At 43.7% G+C, this 22,056-nt stretch overlaps 1 protein-coding gene across 1 annotated transcript in view; it reads left to right on the top strand.

Moving 5' to 3' along the window:
• Positions 1-17,609: 17,609 nt before the first annotated feature.
• RNF11 (ring finger protein 11) overlaps positions 17,610-22,056 on the top strand; it is a 29,255-nt gene continuing 24,808 nt past the window's right edge. Inside the window, exon 1 of the mRNA XM_040978565.1 lies at positions 17,610-17,877. Coding sequence (XP_040834499.1) covers positions 17,755-17,877 — 123 coding nt within the window. The 5' untranslated portion in view covers positions 17,610-17,754. The remainder of the gene's footprint in view (positions 17,878-22,056) is intronic.

The following is a 22,056-nucleotide window of genomic DNA, read 5'->3' as shown; positions in this document are numbered from 1 at the left end:
CAATAAAAATAAATAAATCTTGAAAAAACAATTCTTTTTCACAGGTTTGGTCTGAGACATAAATAATATGTGGATAGCACTTACAGCAATGCCAGACATCTACTTAGAGCTCAATGAATGTTAGCTGACTAAAAATAATAGTAAACTAATAATAATAAATATATAAAATGTTCTGTTTCCTGCAAAGCTTTTCTCATTGGAAAATTAATCATTTATATAACAACAAATTCATAGAATTATACTGCTTATAGCATTTGCTGTCATATCTCTTTGCTTTCCACAATTTCTGGCTGACACAATGTGTTCAAAACTTTATTTTTTTTTAAATAAAGTCATATGCACCGTTAAAGTATTTCAAATACAGTTTTAAAGCTAGTAGATATGAATTTAAATCCTGTATCAGCTGCCCACTAATTGTGTAATCTAGGACTGCTGACAAAACCTGCCTGGAGCTTCATTTTCCATTTTGATAATAAGAAAGATAATGTTGCTTATCTGGCTGAAGATCTAGTGATAATTTTGTTGTGAGTTTCACATGCTCTGTAGATAAAGCCTGAAGCGTTTATCCAGGGACCCAAGTCTCTACAAACTGGCCTTGTCTATTTTTCCAACTTCACTCCCCTCCCCTTTTCTGTTTTTGTTGTTGTTGCTGTTGTTTGGACCAACAGCCATTTCGCCATGTTCCATAACTTTGTGAGTCAGAGGTTCAGTTAGACCTAGGCTGGTCACTTTCCCAGCTCCAGATGAGGTCAATGGGAGTCACTCACTTGTCTTGTGGGATTGATGGGAACGCTGACTTTTGGAGATCTCCTTCCCGCTCCATGTGGTGTTCTCCCCTCAGCAGAGTAAATGATGCTTCGGCACTCCGAGAGAACGTTCGGGAAATCGACACTAGACAATAGCACCAGGCCTGCGTGTAGCTTCTTAAGTATTCTTCTCTCAGCCTGAAGACCTGAGCGCTAAAGGGATGGTTGTCAGCCCCTTACACAACTGCCTAAAATGGTGAGACAGGCTTACGATAACTGCAGATCTCCTCTTCAACTAGGATGATGAACAGGTGCTGTACAACGCAGGTACACAGCAGTCACAGGTGCAGAGAAATTCTGAAATCCAGCTTGGCACAGGTTGCTGGTTTCTTAATAAAGATAAAGGCCTGCTCCCTCAGAATGATGGTCTGTGACTTTTGATTCTGCCGTCACTCATCCTGCTTTTTCATATTAGCCCGTTAGTCAAGTGCTTTCCTCGGCCTGCTTCCTACTCAAAGTAGGTTGGAAATCCAGAAACTTCTATTTTGGACTGTCTCTGCCAGTATGAAATCAAACTAATGTGATACGTTTAAAACTTGGGGAGTTTCTTAGATATCAAGTTATACTCCAATGCATTAGCAAAAAGCCACTCACACAGATTTGATCAGAGAGCCTTTCTCAACCTCAGGGGCCCTGCGTAGGACTGTGGAAATACCCACACGGTTACGAGAAACCCTTTTCAGCACAGAGGTCCTATGTGGCACACAGTTAAGATTCATAGAAATGATATTGGCAGGATGTGTGAGATATCGCCTTACATCCTTTTAGACCATTGATAGCTAGAAAACCACTGACAATGACACTGCATTTTCCCCAGTCAGGGGAAAGGCCTGTCTAAGTCCCATGTCACCACAAGCGACAGTGTTGTCACACATTCCCTCAACTTCCAAAATTAATTCCTTAGCAGCAAGTCTTTGCTGATTGATCCCTCCAGGCCCTTCTATGTTTTACTAACAGACTCTGGAAGCTCCTTCAATTCTCTGACTACTGCCTACTGCTCAGAGCCAATGTCATATGTTTTGAAATTTATGTTACGGAAGTACCCTAAATTCAGATGTCAAAGTTTGTTTTTGTTATTGGCATATGTATAACAAGCTATCTCAAAATTTAGCAACTTTTCAGTTAAAGTGCAGAACCAGGAATGGGAGTGGCCCAGTAGGGAAACAATGGGGACCTCCCTTTTGAGTTGCCACTCTGACTGGGGAACCAGGACTGGGGCAGGCATGGCTAGATAGGGAGAGGCACTTGTCACCAAGTGTGTGGGCTAGATAGTGGAGCTGGTTGGGTTGAACTAGGCTCCAATGCCCAGTGACATATGAGAGCCGAATGAGATGTGGGACAGACTCGACCAGTCTGCTGTACATACTGGCAAGCACGGGAACCAGCGCTGGGAGCAGGTCTGGTGGGAGTTATTGTGAGTCACGCCAACTAAGCTGCAGCTCCCACTGGTTTGTGTGAGGGCTGAGTGTGTGGTGGGTAGATTGGACTGGGCTGCAACACCCATTGGTTTGTGTAGAAGACAGGGCTGCAGACAGAACTGACCCAGCAACTGCAGCCACCAGCATGTGCATAAGGTGACTGGGTGACAGACTGTGCTGGACTCTATTGATGAGCACACACAAAAAATAGGTCTGGGATCACCTCAGATGAAATTTCTTTTCTTTTTTTTTTTTTTTTATTACAAAGTCAGATATACAGAGAAGAGGAGAGACAGAGAGGAAGATCTTCCGTCTGATGATTCACTCCCCAAGTGACCACAACAGCCGGTGCTGCGCCGATCTGAAGCCAGGAACCAGGAACTTCTTACGGGTCTCCCACATGGGTTCAGGGTCCCAAAGTTTTGGGCCATCCTCAACTGCTTTCCCAGGTCACAAGCAGGGTGCTGGATGGGAAGGGGAACTGCCGGGATAAGAACCGGCACCCATATGGAATCTTGGCTCATTTAAGGCGAGGACTTTAGCTGTTAGGCCACGCCGCCAGGCCCATCCTCAGATGAAATTTCTATGGGATCACCCCAACTGAATTGCTGGACTCAGAATCCCAGCCATGAAGAGAATTGCAGGTTCCATGTGTCAGAGCTGAGCCTCCTCAGTGGCTTAGATGGAGCAGTGGACAGCATATCCAGGTGCTTATGGGGGACATGACAGTACATTGGAGGACAATTGGTACCACAACAGGACAGAGGACAAAACAAATTGATCAACCACCCAGCCAAGTGTTGGCAGTGAATCTTCTGGGTAAATGGAGACTCTAAGGTAGACTATGTCAATTAATGGATTCTGAAGATATTTCATCATGCTTAGAGTGGCGAGATTGGCAGTAATTCAGAACTGTTGAGCTATCAAAACCCATTGAGCAGGACCCTCTGGAGCATGCCCCACATCAGGGATCCTGGGGGTGGTATCGGGTGGCTGCCCTCCATCCTGGGGTGCAGAAGCATTTGGGAAGCTGGGTGTGGCTTCTCTCCTGTCTCCCCCTTTTCCCCAGATGCAGGAAGGAAAAAAGAGAATGTAGAAATTGTGATCTTACCCACCTACCTGTAGCCCTTGACTATAATCAACTATGTAAAAATCGTCAAAAATTAAAACTTTTTAAAAATTATCACTTTTTTAAAATTTGGGAGCAGATGTTTTACTTATCAGTTCAGAAGTTGCTTGGGACATCTACATCCCATATTTGATTTTCTAGATAAAAATTCCTACTCTGCCTCCTGACTTTAGACTCCTGCTACTGCACATCCAAGGAGGCAGTATGTGATGTTTCAGGTAGGTGAGTCTTGTCCTTGAGCTGGGACATGTGGAACACGTACATGGTTCCCAACTCCTGGATTCATTTGGCCCAAGCCTGGGCTGTTACACACATTTGGAAAATGAACCATGGGATGAGAGATATTTCTATATTTCTGTTTCTGTCACTAAGCCTTTCAAGTGAACAAGTTTCATGATTTATATATATATATAAGAAAGGCAGATTTATATAGAGAAGGAAAGACTAAAAGAAAAGTCTCTCATCCACTGGTTCACTCCCCCAAGTGGCTGCAACAGCCAGTGCTGAGCCAATCTGAAGCCAGGAGTTAGGAACTTCCTCCAGGTCTTCCACAGGTGTGCAGCGTTTCAAATTTGGCCACCCTCCACTGCTTTTCCAAGCCACAAGCAGGGAGTTGTGTGGAGAGTGGAGCAGCCGAGACACAAATCATTGCCCATATGGGATCCTGGCACTCGTAAGGGAAGGATTAGCCAATTGAGTCATCTTACTGGCCCCAAAATGAATAAAAAAGTAAAACATTAAAAGTATCTTACTTGGGCCCAGTGGCATGACCTAGCAGCTAAAGTTTTCGCCTTGAACGATCCAGGATCCCATATGGGCGCCGGTTCTAATCCCGGCAGCTCCCCTTCCCATCCAGCTCCCTGCTTGTGGCCTGGGAAAGCAGTTGAGGACGGCCCAAAACCTTGGGACCCTGCACACGTGTGGGAGACCTGTAAGAAGCTCCTGGTTCCTGGCTTCAGATCGGCGCAGCGCCGGCTGTTGTGGTCACTTGGGGAGTGAATCATCGGATGGAAGATCTTCCTCTCTGTCTCTCCTCTTCTCTGTATATCTGTCTTTCCAATAAAAATAAATAAATCTTTTAAAAAAGTATCTTACTTGATTTTGTGGCTCAATATTTGGGGTAAGGTTGGAGGATAGATCCTTCCTCACATGAAGCTTACTGGGGTGAGTGAGTTCAGGGTGTTCAGCTGGTAGTGGGGTTAATCTGGAAGATCACAGGGCTGCCATTCTGGTAACAAAACCTAGAAAGAGGTTTTGTGTTTGTCATATGGTTTTCATTATACCTAGGGCAAAAGGCAATGCTATTTTTCACATCAGATTAGTTTATGATAATCCCGAAGAGCCAAGACTTGTGTTAGGCTCTCTTTACTATGCAGATAATTTAATTCCTGTCATTAAATGAATAGAAGCAAAGCAGTTAGGATAGTGTGGGCCCAGTACAATGGTTCAGTGTCTAAATCCTCAACTTGCAAGCACCAGAATCCCATGGGGGTATTGGTTCATGTCTTGGTTGCTTACTTCCCATCCGTCTCCCTGCTTGAGGATGGTCCAAAGTCTTGGGACCCTGCGCCCACATGGGAGACCCAGAAGACACTTCTGGCTCCTGGGTTTGGATCGGCTCAGTTCTGGCCATTGCGGCCATTTGGGGGAATGAACAGGTGGATGGAAAATATTTCACTCTGTCTCTCCTCTCTGTTAATCTGTCTTTCCAGTAAAAATAAATTAAAAAAAAAATAGTGCTTGGCACACAGTAAGACAGAAAGCACTACAAAATGACAGATGTAATGATAGTTACACATCACTGCATGATGGTGATACATACTTTTTTTTTTAATTTTTTGTTTTTATTTGAAAGAGTTACAGAGAGATAGAGGAAGACAGACAGAAAGGGAGAGAAAGACACACAGAATCTTCCATCACCTTTGCTTCATTCCCCAAATGTTCCCTATGGCCAAGGCTGGGTCAGACCGAAGCTAGGAGACAAGAACCTCTTCCAGGTATCCCACATGGGTGCAGGGGCCCAAGGACTTGAGCCATTTTCTGCTGCCTTTCTAGTACATTAGCAGGGAACTAGATTCAAATTTGAGTGGTGCCCAGTATGATGAATCAATTGGCTAAACCTCCCCCTACAAGTGCCAGGATCCCATATGGACATTGTTTCATGTCCTGGCTGCTTCACTTTCCATCCAGCTCCCTGCGTGTGGCCTGGAAAAGCAGTGGAGGATGTCCCCAAAGCCTTGGGACCCTGCATCTGCGTGGGAGGAGTTCCTGGCTCCTGGCTTTGGATCAGCTCAACTCTGGCCATTAACGCCACTTGGGGAGTGAAGCAGTGGATGGAAGATCTTTGTCTCTGTCTCCCTTCTGCTTGCAAATCTGCCTTTTCAGTAAAAATGAGCTTCGGGACTCAAATGTCACCTCATATGGGATATGGGCACCAGAGTCAGTGCCTTAACCTATGCCATGGTGCTGACCCCATATTCTTTTATTTACCTACTTACTTACTTACTTAGATGGTAATTCATTCTGTGAAATATATAATTGGGTATTTTTTCAGTAGATGATCTCATCACTGTGCAAGTATCATGGAGTATAGTTATCCAAATGGTACACTCCACTATAAACTTAGATTATATGGAATAGCTTGCTATCACTAGGCTACAAACTTGCATAGCATGGTACTTTAGTTAATACTATAGTCAGTTATAGCACAAAGAAAAGCATTTGTGTAGCTAATCATGCAAGAAGTACAGTAAAAACCGAGTACAAAAGATAAAAACTGGGATGCAATGTAGAGAGCATTTGACCTAGCAGTTAACATGCCACTTGATTCGGGCGAGTGGGAGGGAAATCATGCTGTGACCTGGCAGCTTTAAGTCACTGCCTGCCATGCCAGCATCTCACATGAGTGCCAGTTCAAGTCCTAATGCCTCCCCTTACAATCCAGCTACCTGCTAATACACCTGGGAAAAGAGAAGAAGATGGCCCAAGTCCTTGGGCTACTGCACCCATGTGGGAGACCTAGAAGAAGCTGCTGGCATCTGACTTTGACCTGCTCCAGCCCTGGCTGCTGTGGCCATTTGAGGAGTGAACCAGCAGAAGGAAGATCTGTCTTTCCTCTCTCCCCATAACTCCGACATACAAGTAAATAAATAAATAAATACAGATCCAGTGGCATGGCTTAGTGGCTAAAGTCCTCGCCTTGAACATGCCAGGATCCCATATGGGCACCGGTTCTAATCCCGGCAGCTCCCCTTCCCATCCAGCTCCCTGCTTGTGGCCTGGGAGGGCAGTTGAGGACGGCCCAGCACTTTGGGATCCTGTACCCGTGTGGGGGACCTGGAGGAAGTTCCTGGCTCCTGGCTCCTGGCTCCTAGCCTTAGATCGGCATGGCATCGGCCATTGCAGTCACTTGGGGAGTGATCATCAGACGGAAGATCTTCCTCTCTGTCTCTCCTCCTCTCTGTATATCTGACTTTGCAATGAAAATAAATAAATCTTTTTTTTTTTAAAAAAAGAGTAAATACATACATACATACAAAGTGCCTGGGTTTGAACTCTGATTGTTTCCTATTCCAGCTTGTTGCTAATGCATACAATGAAGGGAGGAAGTGGCTGAATCCCTACCACCCATGTGAGAGACTTGCATTGACTTCCCAAATCCTAGCTTTGTCCTGGCTCAGCCCTGGCTGTTGCTGGCATTTGGGAAGTGAACTAGCTGATGACAGCTGTTTGTCCTGCTCCCTCTCTCTGCTCCTGCTTTTAAAAAAATAAAAATAAATAAATACACAAAGAACTTTTTAAAAAGATTTATTCTATTTTTATGGAAAAGTCAGGTGAAGTGAACCAGTGGATGAAAGATCTTTCTCTCTGTCTCTCCTTCTCTCTATAAATCTGCCTTTCCAATAAAAACAAATAAACCCTAAAAAAAAAACAAAAAAAAACAAAGGTTGTTTGTTTTCCTTGAAAGAGTTGTAGTGAGGGGTAAAGAGAGAAAGAGATTTGTCATTTACTAGCCCACTCCTCAAATCTTCAGAAGCTTCTTCCAGTCCCCCAGTTGGGTGCAAGAGCCCAAGCACTCCGCTGCTTTCCTGGCACAAAGAAGGGAACTGAATTGGAAGTGGAGCAGCACAGACTAGGAATGGCACTCCTATGGGAGACTGGTGTTGCATACTGAGCATTAGCGTGCAGTGCCACCACACAGGTCCCCATGTTTTCAAACTTCTAAGAAGCTTGTTAAGGTCTCAAAGAGCTCATGCTAAATCTTCTGAAATTTTTCCTGTTTTTTTTTCTTCCATTTCCTTTGTTTTTCAGTATATATGCTACCAAAGGAACACTGCTTCCACTGTCTTTTGCCTCTTCTTGAGCTATGAATCTGTAGGAGGACAACTGATTGGAGAATTGTATAGAACAAAGAGATTCTTTCAGGCCAGGGTGTGGAAACAATTGATAAATTCCATAGTCTTATGGGAACTCCCATAATCTCAAGTCAACTCCCTGTTGTTTGTTGCTATGTAAACTCATCGATGCCTCCTCCCTTATCCTATGTGACTCAGTCCATAAAAGCCTGACACCACTAATAAACTTAGGCTGGTGACTAGGAAAACAACAAGGATGGCTCAACTACTTGGGTTCCTGACCCATGTGGGAGACCTGAATGAAGCTCTTGGTTTTGGCCTGGCCCAACCCTGTCTTTAGCCATTTGGGAAGTGAACCAGCAGATGAAAATTTTCTCTGTGTAACTCTGCCTTTCAAATAAATAAATCTTTTTAAAATTAAAGAAATAAAATGAAGATTGTTGGTGTGTCAGCAGCAATAAGCAAAATCTGGGAGGGCATGTCATTCTCCAATGGACCAGGAGCTTCTTCCAGGTCTCCCACATGGGTGCAGGGTCCCAAGGCTTTGGGCATCCGAGACTGTTTTCCTAGGCCACAAGCAGGGAGCTGGGTGGGAAGCGGGGCTGCCAGGATTAGAACCGGCACCCATAGGGGATTCTGGTACATTCAAGGTGAGGACTTTAGCCGCTAGGCTACCATGCTGGGCCCAATATCATTGCTTAAAAAAATTATATATATACATATATACATTATATATAACATAGATATACATTATATGTATGCATATATTTGAAAGATAAGTTTACACAGAAAGAGAGAGAATCCATGATTCACTCCACAAATGGCCACAATGATCCAGGCTGGACCAATTTAAGCTGCCACTTCAGACACCTATATCCCATATCTGAATGCTAATTTGAGTCCCAGATACTCCGCTTCTGATCTAGTTCCCTGCTAATGAGCAAGGAAAGCAGCAATGATTCAAGCTCATGGGAGACCAAATTGGTATTCCTGGCCATGAAAGTAGTCTCTTGGGCCACCCTCCTCAGCCCAGGGCTGACACAGGGTGACTATCTCCAGGATGGGAGAGGACACCCAGAGGTTCCACACTCAAGTAATGAATTGTCAGCCCTCAAGACACACTGCAGTATGTTCAGACCTTGGTTCAGACGAATCCCTATGGCTCTTTATCCACTCTGCCAATAAGCAGAATTCGTTCTATACCTGCTGGGTTAGTGGCCTGTGGTATAACAAAACTTTCCTGACTCTGCTTTTAATTCTGGCTTCCTGCATGTGGCAGCAAGTGACAACTCAAGTAGATGGGTCCCTGCCACCTACCAGGGAGACCTGGATTGAGTTCTAGGCCTCTGCTTGGGGCTGGCTCACCCTGAGTTGCTGCAGGCATTTGGAGGGTAAACCAGTGAATGAAGATCTTTGTTTTTGCCTCTCTGTCTCTCTTTCAATAATAAAAAGTATTATTTTTATTATTAAAAGCAGTATAATCTCCCTTTCAAATAAAAAAGTAAATCTTAAAAAACTATTTATTATTTAAAGATTTGTTATTTTTATTGATTTATTCTTATTGGAAAGTCAGATATACAGAGAGGCAAAGACACAAAGAGAAATATTTTATCTCCACTGATTCACTCCCCAAGTGAGCTAAGCCAATCTGAAGCCAGGACCCAGGAGGTTCTTGTGGGTCTCCCACGTGGGTGCAGGGTCCCAAGGCTCTGGGCCATCCTCAACCGTTTTTCCCAGGCCACATGCAGGGAGCTGGATGGGAAGTGGGGGTGCTGGGATTAGAACCAGTGCCAAAACGGGATCGATCCTGGTGCATGTAAGATGAGGACTTTAGCCACTAGGCTATTGTACAGGGCCTTATTTTATTATTATTATTATTATTTTTAAAGGCAGTTACAGAGAAGAAGAGAAACACAGAGAGCATCTTGCATCCACTGGTTCACTCCCCAAATGTATGCAAAAGCCAGGGGTGGCCCAGGTCAAAGTCAGAAACTTAGAACTTCTCTCAGATTTCCTGCATGGGTGCAGAGGCCCAAGCAACTGGGTCATCTTCTACTGTTTTCCCAGGTACATTACCAGGGATAGTTGGATTGTGAACTTCTGGGATTGAAAATGAAGAAGCAAAGTAGTAGTTTTCGCTAGTGGAATCAGTGGCATTTCTCCTAGCCCTCCTCAAGGATGTAGCCCTAAGAAAGGAGAGGAGAAAAGCCCTGCATTCCATTATATGAAAAACAGAACTTTCATTTTAAGTCATATCATTACTAGGAAACAGTATTCTTTCCATTTATCACACTTTGTCTAGTCTAACAATGGTGACATATTGGGTCGCTCAATTTTGTTCTCTAAATAATAAAAAAAAAATCTGCTTATTCAATACTATCTCAGTGATTTTTGTTGCTCCTAAAATCAATATCCTGGGGGGAATCAAGATGGAAGCATAGGGTGCAGACATGTTCAAGATGACAGAGAATCATTAGACAGGGTAAAGCACAGAGCACAGATTACAAAAAAAGATAGGGGTTAGGCAGTCAACAGGGGCATACCTGGAGACCCCCTGGACGCAGGAAAGAAGCAACAATAGCAGAGTGATGTTACAGGGAACAGAAATCCCACCAGCCTCCAGTGAGCTGTGATCCAGACTCCAGCAACAACCAAGGATCCAATGAGGGCCACAGATCAGTCCTTGCAGCAGAAAGATGGGAGCTTGGGTTCGCACGGGGAGCTCAGGAGGTGAAGGCAGGCTGTGACTGGCTAATCCTGCCAAATACTTTGTCCCAGCAACAAAAGGGAACTGCAGACTCCACGGGGCAGATTGGTGGCAGGTCGGAGCTCATAGCACAGGGATCAAATGCTGGGGTGGGCGTCTTTCAAGCTAGTCACACCCAGCTGATCCCATGGGGAGGACAGCACCAGCTTAATGTCCTGCAGGATCTGTGTGGTCCCGGGATCTGAAGGCCAACAGTCCTGGCTCTCTGGCAGTGCCCCATCGGGTGCCACTTTGTGTGCGTTGGTAAGATCAGTGCCACAGACAAACCAGTTACTCAAGACAGTTGGATCTTCCTAATCCAGGACACTGATTGAACATAAAAATTGACTTGTAGATCTATAGGTAATACGTCTTAGAAATTTGCCCTAAGGAGAAAAATCCACCAAACAGGATTGCAGTGTCAAAAGTTAAAAGAAGAAAGAGAGGCACAATGAATGCTACTCAAGATTCCCCAGTAAAGGAACAAAAGCCTCGGCCACCCTTGAGTTAGCTGAGGAATACGTTGAAAAACTGGGGAATACAGTTCAGAAAACTCATTATAAAGCTTCTGATCAACAATGAGAAGCACATAATGCAGGAGCTCAAATAATTTAAATAATTTGTCACACAGAAAATGAATCAAATGAAAGCTGACATTTCAGAAGTTAAGAATATAGTAGAGCAAATTAAAAGTACAGTGGAGAGGGCCCAGCAGTGTGGCCTAGCGGCTAAAGCCTTCACCTTGAACGCACTGGGATCCCATACGGGTGCCGGTTCTAATCCTAGCAGCTCCACTTCCCATCCAGTAACCTGCTTGTGGCCTGGGAAAGCAATCAAGGACTGCCTAAAGCCTTAGAACTCTGTACTCACATGAGAGACCCAGAAGAGGCTCCTGGCTCCTGGCTCCTGGCTCCTGGGTCCTGGCTTCAGGTCGGCACAGCTTTGGCCATTGCGCTCACTTGGGGAGTGAATCATTGGACGGAACATCTTCCTCTCTGTCTCTCCTCCTCTCTGTATATCTGACTTTCCAATAAATAAATAAATATATTTTTTAAAAAGTACAGTGAAGAATCTCAAAAATAGAATAATGAAGCAGAAGAATCTTGGAATTGGAAGATATTTGCTGTCACCATGAAGAAACAAAATAAAAGTTGGAAACAGGGCAAGGCCAAGCTAAAAAATGTATCCAAGAACTAAAAGATATGATGAAAAGGTCCAACATAAGAATTATGGGAGTTCCAGAAAGCGCAGAAAGAGAAATTGGGATTAAAGGTTTATTCAATGAAACAATAAATGAAAACTTCCCTAACCTGGAGAAAGAATTGGAAAACAATATACAGCAGGGGCACAAAACTCCCAACAGAGTTAATCAAAAGTGAATCTTACCAGGACACATGATAATCAAGCTCCGCTCAGTTGAACATGAGAGAAAAAATCCTTAAATGTGCATGTGGGAAAAAATCAAGTGACCTATAGAGGAACCCCAATCAAACTCACAGCTGGCCTCTCAGAGGAAACACTACAGGCCAGGAGAAAATGGAGTGACATATTCCAGACTCTAAAAGGTAAAATTTTCAGCCCAGAATAACATATTCTGTAAAGCTCTCCTTTGTCTTTGAAAATAAAATAAAATTCTTCCACAATAAAGAAAAACTTCAAGAATTCATCTCCTCTTCTAAACCTGCCTTACAAATAATTTCAAAGATATTCTCGGGAAAGAAAAGGAATAGCAACTACCAAAAATAAAGGCAAATGTGGAGAACATCCCACTAAAAGGCTAACAGAAGACTTAGTCAAAAAGTAACCCATTGCTAGAATGACAGTACCAAATTGCCACCTATTCATATTAACATTGAATGTAAATAGCTTAAACTCATCAATCAAACACCATAGATTAGGGAACTATATCAAACAACAAAACCCAGCTATCTGCTGCTTATAGGAGACACACCTCACTAACAAAGATCAGAGGAAACTGAAAGTGAAAGGATGGAAAAAGATATTCCAAGTTAATGGTAAGGAAAAATGTGCAGAGATAGCCATTCTTATATCAGATGATACAGACATCAATGTAAAAAACATTAAAAGAGATAAAGAAGAACACCCTATAATGATCAAAGGATCCATTCAGCAAGAAGAGATCACCATAATAAATGTATATGCACCAAATGCCAAGGCATCTAGCTAAGTGAAACAAGCATTAATGGACTTAAATGGAGAAATAGACTCCAATACAATATAGTAGGTGACTTTAATACCCCATTAACATCAATGGACAGATAAAAAAAAAAAAGAAAGAAAAAAAGCAAACAAATTCAGCAAAGAAACAACAGAACTCGGCCAAACTCTAAAGCAAATGGACTTAGTTGACATCTACCAAACCTTTCATCCTACAGATAAAGAATACACTTTTTTTTTTCCATCAGTACATGGAACCTTCTCCTGAATTGGCCATGTTATAGGCCATAAAACAAGCCTCAGCAAATTTTAAAAAATCAAATTTATACCACGCATCTTCTTAGACCATCATGGAGTGAAGCTAGAGACCAAGAAGTCAAGACACCCAAAAAGACTTGCAAACACATGGAGAATGAATAATATGTAACTAAATGAGCAATGGGTTAGAGAGGAAATCCAAGAGGAAATTTTTAAATTGCTTGAAACAAATGAAGGCACCAACACAACATATAAAAACTTATGGGACTCAAATAAGGCAATGTTAAGAGGAAAGTTCATCTCAATCAATGTGTATGTTAAGAAACTAGAAAGCATCAAGTAAATGAGCTAACCTTACTGTTGAAGGAATTAGAAAAACAATAGCAAAGCAGTCCCAAGATTACTAGGAAAAAAGAAATAATCAAAATAAAGGAAGAAATAAACCAAATAGAGACCAAGAAGACTGTACATTAGATCAATGAATCAAAGAGCTAACTAAGACATACACAGAATTATTAGGAACTATCACAAACAAGTATATGCGAACAAATCAGAAGACCTAGAAGAGATGGATAGATTTTTGGACACATACAATCCATCAAAATTGAATCAAGAAGGAATTAACAATCTAAATAGATCAATAACATGCATGGAGATTGAATCAGTAATTAAGGTCCTCCCATCCAAGAAAAGTCCTGGACCACAAGGCTTCAATGCTGAATTCTACCAAACGTTTCAAGAGAAACGTTACCCTAATCCTCCACAAGGTTTTCCTAACAATAGAAAGAGAGGCAATTCCTCCAAATACTTTCTATGAAGCTAATATCACCTTAATACCAAAGCCAGATAGAGAAACAACAGAAAAAGAGAACTACATTGATGAACATACATGCAAAGATCCTCAACAAAATACTAGCCAACAGGATCCAACAGTACAAAAGGCAGATCATTCACCCAGACCAGGTGGAATTTATCCCAGGCATGCAGGAATGGTTCAACATATGCAAATCAATAAATATGATACATCACATCAATAAAATGAAAAATAAAACCATATGATCCTCTCAATAGAAGCAGAGAAGGCATCTGATAAAATCCAACACCACTTCATGCTGAAAATCCTAAGCAAGATAGACATAGAAGGAACATTCTACAACACAATCAAAACAATTTACAAAAAAACCAATGCCAAATGGGGAAAGATTGGAAATCTTTCCACTAAAATCTGGAACTAGACAAGGATGTCCACTGTCACCACTACTCTTCAATATAGTACTGGAAGTCCTTGTCAGAGCTATTAAGCAAGAAAAAGGAATTAAAGAGATCCAAATTGGAAACAAGGAACTGAAATTATCTCTACTTGCAACGACATGATTTTCTAGATAGGAGAACTGAAAAACTCAGTCAAAACACTACTGGAACTCATAAGAGACTTCGGTAGGGTACAAATAATTCCATGGATGGGAAAGAAATTGTAAGTACAGTCCCCTTTAAAATAGAGGAGAGGAATCATAAATACCTAGGAATTAAGCTAATTAAATATATGGAAGACCTCTATGACAAAAACTATAAAACATAAAAATGGGCCTGGCACAATAGCATAGTGGTTAAAGTCCTCGCCTTGCACGCCCGGGATCCCATACGGGCGCCGGTTCTAATCCTAGCAGCCCTGCTTCCCATCCAGTAACCTGCTTGTGGCCTGGGAAAGCAATCAAGGACTGCCTAAAGCCTTGGAACTCTGTACTCATATGAGAGACCCAGAAGAGGCTCCTGGCTCCTAGCTTCAGATCGGCACAGCTCTGGCCATTGCGCTCACTTGGGGAGTGAATCATCGGACAGAACATCTTCCTCTCTGTCTCTCCTCCTCTCTGTATATCTGCCTTTCCAATAAAAAAAAAAATCTTAAAAAGAAAAAAACTATGAAACGGAGAAACTTACCATGTTCCTGGATTGGCAGGATCAACATAATCGAAACGTCCATATTACCAAAATCAATACACAGATTTAATGCAATCCCAATCAAAATCCCAACACCATTCTTCTCAGAAACAGAAAAGATGACACAAAAGTTCATCTGGAAGAACAAGAGACCACGAATAGCCACAGCTATCTTGAAAAATAAAAATCAAGCTGGAGGAATCACAATTCCAGGTCTGAAGACATACTACAGAGCAGTGGTCATCAAAATAGTCTGATGCTAGTACATAATAGAGAAGATCAATGGAACAGAACAGAAACACCAGAAGGCAGCCCACACATATATAGTCAACGAATCTTTGACAAGAAAACTGAAAACAATCCAGGCAAAAAGCCTGGTCTATTCAACAAATGCTGTTGGGACAACTGGATAGCAGCTTGCACACCTGTCACATTATACGAAACTTAGCTCTAAATGGATCAAGGACCTAAATCTACACCCAGAAACCACCAAATCATTAAACGAAAACATAGGAAGCACACTCCAAGAAATAGGAATGGGGAAAGACTTCTTAGAAAAGACGTCAAAAGCAAAGGCAGTCAAAGCCAAATGAGACTGCATCAAACTAAAAAGCTTCTGTTCAGCAAAGGAAGCAATTAACAAAGTGAAGAAGCAACAGAATGGGAGAAATTTTTTGCACACTACACAAATAATAGGGACTAATATCCAGGATTTACAAAGAGCGTCAGAAACCTAGTCCCTGTCCCCTAGTATAGGCCTCAGAACAACATACAACTGTCATTCTTTCACCAGATACAGAGGTGCTCATATTTATATTTATATGTATATATATGTTATATATATGAAACATTAGAAAAAGGTAGAATAGGCAAAAAATCTAAACTTATGCTAACCTTCTATTCACTTGTTTTCCCCTCAATAGGGAGGGAGAACTCAATCTTCAGCCTCAGATAATCCTCTCATCATCTAGAAAACACTAATTTAAAACAGCACCATCATTTTTTTTCATAAGGCAAAATGGGACAATGCTCTAGGGAAAAATTCATGGGTACATAAATACGCTAGATTTGTTATTTATAAAAATGTCATTAGATTTTTAAGGTATTTATTTTATTTGAAATAGAGAGAGAGAGGGAGAAAGAGAGAAAGAGCTCTTTCATTAGCTGGTTCATTCCTTAAAAGGCTGCAATGGTTGGGAAGCAGGTTCCCTATGGATGTAGGGGCCATCCTCTGTTGGTTTTCACAGGCCATTAGCAGGGAGTTGAATGGGAAATGGAGCAGCCAGAACTAGAACCAGTGTCCATATGAGCTGCAGGCACTGCAGGTGGAGGACTAAGCTTGCTACACTATCATGCTGGCTCCACGTCTGAAGATAATCTATAAGCAAGATTTTCTTTGCAAAAATTTCTGAGTATATCTTAGCATTTGAAACCTCAGACAACCAAACAATATTTGGAAGCCCAACAATTTTTAAATAAAAATTATGGTGATTTAAATTTTTTTTTTTTTACAACAAAAAGGTTATATGGAATTTGAAAGGATTTAAAGAGGATATTGATTCTGTAGAACAGAGATTCCAAAGTGAGATTGTTCCGGTCCATGGTGGCTTAACACTTCTGTTTCCAAGAACTCTTTCTGGTCCTTCCCAAACGAACCTACTCTCTTCTGGGTCCTCCTAAAGCAGCAGAGGACAGAGCAGGCGCAGAAGGACTCCTGTTTCTGAAAGTGTGAGATTCACAATTTCTGAAGGAGCAGACGATTCATGGAGAGGCTGTCAGACTTGAAGGCCACTCATTGAAAGGTTGTTTAGGAAACGTTTGGAGTCTTTAAACAGGAGCATCAGTTGACTATATTTACATTTAATAAAGAGATAAGTTTGTCAACTGTGCAAATGCTCGATTGGATTGGGGGACCGGAGAGTCCATTGCAGGAGCCTGGGCAGGAGATGGTGGTGGCTGGGACCTTGGTGGTTGGGAATGTAAAGAGAAAGAGCTCCCAGGCTGTGGTATAGGAGGGCGGCGATTGTTGAGGATGGGAGGGCTTCACTCTGAAGGGATAAAGGAGGGAACATTTCACATTTTAACCATGGGACCGATGATCCACTCCAATAGGGTTTTATAAATAGACTGCTTCGCAGAGGGTGATGACAAGACTGTCAGAGGCGTGTACAGGTAAGAGCCGGGATCTCGGCGGGGCGGGAGCCGCGTCCGCAGGGACGTGCGGGACATCAGGGGTTTCCTCCTCGCGCGGGGCGAGAAGCCAAGCTGTCAGCTCCAGAAGCAGAAACTGACGCAGCCCCAGGAACAGCTGCCGGTCGAGGGGCAGGAGAGGCCAGAGGCGCCGCTAGGGCCGCCCTCGGCTCCTGGCGCCGGGGGCGGGCCCAAGGCACGCACGGCGGGATGACGCAGGCTCCCCGCCGGCCTCCTTCTAGACACCGCCGCCGCCGCGCTGAGGCGGAGTAGGATGAGGCCCGCGTCCGCGGCGCGGTTGTCGGCGGGGGCAGCAGCAGCAGCAGCAGCAGCAGCTGAGGCAGCAGCTGAGGCAGCCGCGACGGCCGCGCCCCCCGCTCCTGACCTGGATTAAGCTCGGCAGCCCCGTGGCCGCCGCCGCCGCCGCCCCGCGGGGGGGCGGGGTGGGGAAGTGTCTGGTCTCCCCGCCCCCCCCCGCGGCGCGGCTCGGTCGGAGGCCCCCGGCGCGACCCCAGCCGAGCCCGCGGCCCGGCCCTGAGCCCCCACCCCCGGGGGCTGGCATGAGCGGCCCCTCGGCGGTGCCGGGGGGCGGGGGAGCTGCCGCCGCCTGAGTTCCGGGCCTTGGCCCTCGACCCGCGCAGCTTGCGAACGACCCCCCGCTACTTACTGCTCTTTTCCTTCTCCACCCCCAACCTCCTGCGAACCCCCCCAAGATCACACACACCCGCCCCGGAAGATGGGGAACTGCCTCAAATCCCCCACCTCGGATGACATCTCTCTGCTTCACGAGTCTCAGTCGGACCGGGCCAGCTTTGGCGAGGGGACGGAGCCGGATCAGGAGCCGCCGCCGCCATATCAGGTAGGGGAGGGTGTGTGTGTTGGGGAAGGAGGGGCGCGAGTGCTAGGGGCAATCGGGCCGAGATTGGGGGGTGGGGGGTTCGCGGCTGTGTCTGCCCCTTGGCCTCGCGAGGCCTGCCGGGCGAGCGTGACCCGCTGAGGGCTTCTGCTCCTCGTTCGAGAACAGGGATGTTGCTTCACCTCCCGCTCGGGTACGCGGAGCCGGGTGCTCCCCTGTCCTTGAGTTCTGGGGTTAGGATATGTGACCCTGTTCCCTTAACCAGCATCTTGGGAGGAGGGGTTCACTTGTGGAAGTTTGGGAGTGACAGTTGTTTTCCTGTCTTTATGTCTGCATCGTATGATTTGCTTATCGCATTGCCAGCTGGATTATGGGTTGGGGAGAAGTGGCTGCCCCCACCCAGCCCGTTTATGTTTTCATGTGATCACCCCCCCCACACCCCGTCTTTGTTAATAGGATCTGGTAGGTGTTCGTTTCTGCAAGTGATGATCTTAGTCGCAGCGACTATTATACATTTGTTTATACACGCACGTAGTTTTACTCCCTCCTCCTTTGCCCCACCCCTATGACATATCTTTTAAATGTGCTGACTTAATAAAAAGTTGATTATCTTGAACTTTGAAAGCCTTTTACCTGACTTCGGACTTCTTGGGTTCCTTGTGTATCCGAGACTCTCCTAAATAGGTTTCCTTGCTTTTGGTGCCATCCTCAGCCTCAGTTGGGTTCAAGAATTAGTGAGGAAGTGTGACCTGGCAGATGTTAGAATCCATAATACTTGGGGAAAGTTTTCCTCTGCTTCTCAGTTTTAAATACTGAGTGAAAACATCTTTGACTCCCCGCCCCCCGGAGTGATAGTCCTCGGTGTTTTCTTCCCGAAGGGTGGTATAGTTTTTTAAAACTAAAAACTCCTTTGTTGTTTCATGTGGTGACCTCATTATCTAGTGTTTTCTTTTCTCATACCTGTGTCAGCGAGTCTCTCATCACAGCAGAGAAACCTGATCACATACATGCTGATTTTCTGACTAAAGCCCTGCGGGTTCAGTCTTCATTGTGCCATCCCAAGACCTTCATGACATCTCTGGCATTCTGTGTTCCAGACCACCCGATGTTGGCCCTTCTCACCTCTGCCTTTGCTCCAGTTGCAGTCTCCCTTCCCCCTCAGGTCAGCCAGGTGGACACCTAATCCGCCTTAAGGACGCAGCTCTGGGATCTGAAGTTGTGCGGCTTCCTTCTCTCTTCCCCTGAATCTCTTGTCTACATCCAAGGGACTGAACTTGCAGGGCCCGTGATACTTTAGTGGTAAATCTTTGTTCAGGTGGATGTCTGTCGCATGCTGAGCTGCTCTCTGCCTCTCGAAGTTGCATGAAAGTAGGGACTGCGTTTCCAGTTTCCTGTGATCTCCATTTACACGCCAGCTCCTCCTAGTTGTCCCAGGGATCAAGTTAGATGTTGGTCCAGGTATCTTTGAAGCCGGTAAACTCTTCTTCTTTCCCTGTTTCTTCCCCCACCTCCTATAGACTGTATGACAAAGGTGCTTATTTTTTTAGAGATAAAAATTTTTATTTCATTGTCCCCCTGTGGTCCCTAATCCTTTCCTAAGCAAATTGAATTATCTTTGATTTGTTACTGTCTTAAAAAGATAGTTTAATCTTAGGATAAGTTTAGGATTATGGGAAGTGCATTTGCGCTTTCCAGAGGCTGGGTGGTGATGAGGACTTTTTGGTATCATGCACAGGTTTTTGGAAATGTGGTATCTTTGACAGTGGCTGTTTTTGTGGTTGCCCTTTTCTGAAGTAAATGACCCAGATACTGATACAAAATTTACTATCAATTGGAAGAAATAATTACTTGAAAGATGAAGCAAAAATACTTAAAATTGCCCACCTAAAGAATAGTTTAGAACAGTTATTTCAGGCAATCTCAAACATTAATTGAAGGTAAGTAATTTACAATATTTCCAGTTCAAAAAGTAACTTTTTTCAAGGAACAATTTATGATTAAAATACTAGGCTGTGGGAATATTGGTTCATTGCTTTAGTTCTAATACAATGAGATATTTAAAAAGAAATAGCTTATTACACAAATAAGCATGTGCAGTCATTTTGTGTTTAAGTTGTACAGTGTACACATGCCAGGAGCTCTGCAAAGTAGGATCTAATTGTTTCCTATTGGAATCTGACAGTTTTGCTGTCATATTTGCTTAAAAGTTCTGTGCAATATCTATTTTGAGGCAATTGCAATTCAACATCTTAGAATTATGTGTAGGGGACCCTGCACAGTAGCCTAGTGGTAAAGTCCTTGCCTTACACCGGGATCCCATACGGTTCTAATCCCAGCGGTGCTGGTTCTAATCCCAACGGCCTGCTTGTGGCCTGGGAAAGCAGTCGGGCAGGCCCAAAGCCTTGGGACCCCGCACCCACGTTGGAGACCCAGAAGAGGCTCCTGGCTTCTGGCTTCTGGCTTCAGATCAGCGCAGAACCGGCTGTTGCAGTTACTTGGGGAGTAAAATCATCAGGTGGAAGATCTTCCTCTGTGTCTTTCCTCCTCTCTGTATATCTGACTTTACAATAAAAGAAATAAATAAAATAAATCTTTAAACAAATTTTTTCCAAAAAAAACCCCAAAAACTGTGTATATTCCTAGTCTAACCTGAAACATCAAATTCTAGTAATATTAAGTGGAAATTATTTATTTAGGGTTTTTAAAAATTATTTAGGGTTTTTTTAACCCTGGTTTTTATCACCTGAAGTTATTTGTTTTATAATGATGTGCTTAATCCCTATTCTTAAAAATATTGGCAATGAAGAGATCAGTGTTTTTCTTGAAGGACAGGGTAGAAATGAATTTAGCACAATTACCCAGTTTTTTTGTTAAGATTTATTCATTTAAAATAATTAGAGCCAGCGTGGAGGAAAGAGTGAATCATGCATCTACTGGTTCACTCCCCAGATGGCCTCAGTGGCTGGAACTGGACCAGGCTGAGGCCAAGAACTTCTTCCAAGTCTCTCACGTGAGTGGCAGGGATCCATGTACTTGGGCCATCTTCCTCTGCCTTCCCAGGTCACCAGCAGGGAGCTGGATCTAAAGTGGAGCAGCTGACTTGAACTTGTGCCTCTATGCACAGCTGTTGTCATAGGCAGGCTTCACCCACCATGCCAACTGTACTGGTCCAGGTGTACCCACTTCTTTCTGAATGCATAAAAGTGGGAAGATTGTCTTGTTGGCAGTGCAGGGAGAGGGAGGTTAAGGCATGAAAGGCTGAGGAATGAAGTTCTGTCAGAGGAAGGGACCCAGTAGGCAGCCAGAGAGATTTATGTGAATGAACAGCTTCAAGTATCCTGATTAGCACTTTCAGAACCCTGTGATATGCTAATTCCGAGGGCAACATTCTGTTAAAGGAACTTGATAGACTTAAACAACAAATAATTTTAGTTTTTCAGTGTAGGTGTAGATAGGATTTTCTCAGTTTTGTAGCAGCTATATAGTATATTGAAGATTTTCCATTCTTCCCCCGTCTTAAATACTATTGGACTAATACTTTAGAGCTTTTAAAATCAGAAGAAAATAACATAGTACTGGTTTTGGAGTCAGATGGACCTCTGGATATGCTATTTAGATGTAAAATGTGAAAAAGGAAGGAGAGTTTGTCAGATTGTACTTTGAGGAACTTTCTTTACGGATAAAACGTTTTTCATGTTTCTCACCATGACTAGATAAGTTTCCTCAAAGTCCTTTTTAAGACTTGTTCTAGCCTAAGAACACAATGAAAGTTACCTGCCCATTAAAAATTGTTTTTAAGTGTTCAGAGCTGTAAATATTGTATTAATGTTTCTCCTGAAATCTTAGGAAGTTATTTTCACATATTGAAGAGGTTCTTTTTTTTTTAATGAAAATTATGGTTTCGGTCATTCTCTACTGCTTTCCCAGCCACAAGCAGGGAGCTGGAAGGAAAGTGGAGTACCCAGAACAGGAACCTGTGCCCATATGGGATCCTGGCCCTTGTGGGGGGAGGGAGATGAGGCAGTTAAGCTGTTGTTCTGGACCTATTATTAAGATTATAATATTGATTAATTAATGATGGTCCTGGCGTGATAGTCTAGTGGCTACAGTCCTTGCCTTGAACACGCCGGGATCCCATATGGGTGCCGGTTCTAATCCCGGCAGCTCCACTTCCCATCCAAC

Source organism: Ochotona curzoniae, unplaced genomic scaffold (assembly GCF_017591425.1).
Source record: "Ochotona curzoniae isolate NIBS_2020 unplaced genomic scaffold, NIBS_Ocur_1.0 contig_291, whole genome shotgun sequence".
Lineage (NCBI taxonomy): Eukaryota > Metazoa > Chordata > Mammalia > Lagomorpha > Ochotonidae > Ochotona > Ochotona curzoniae.
This window is presented reverse-complemented; position numbering and strand designations above follow the sequence as displayed.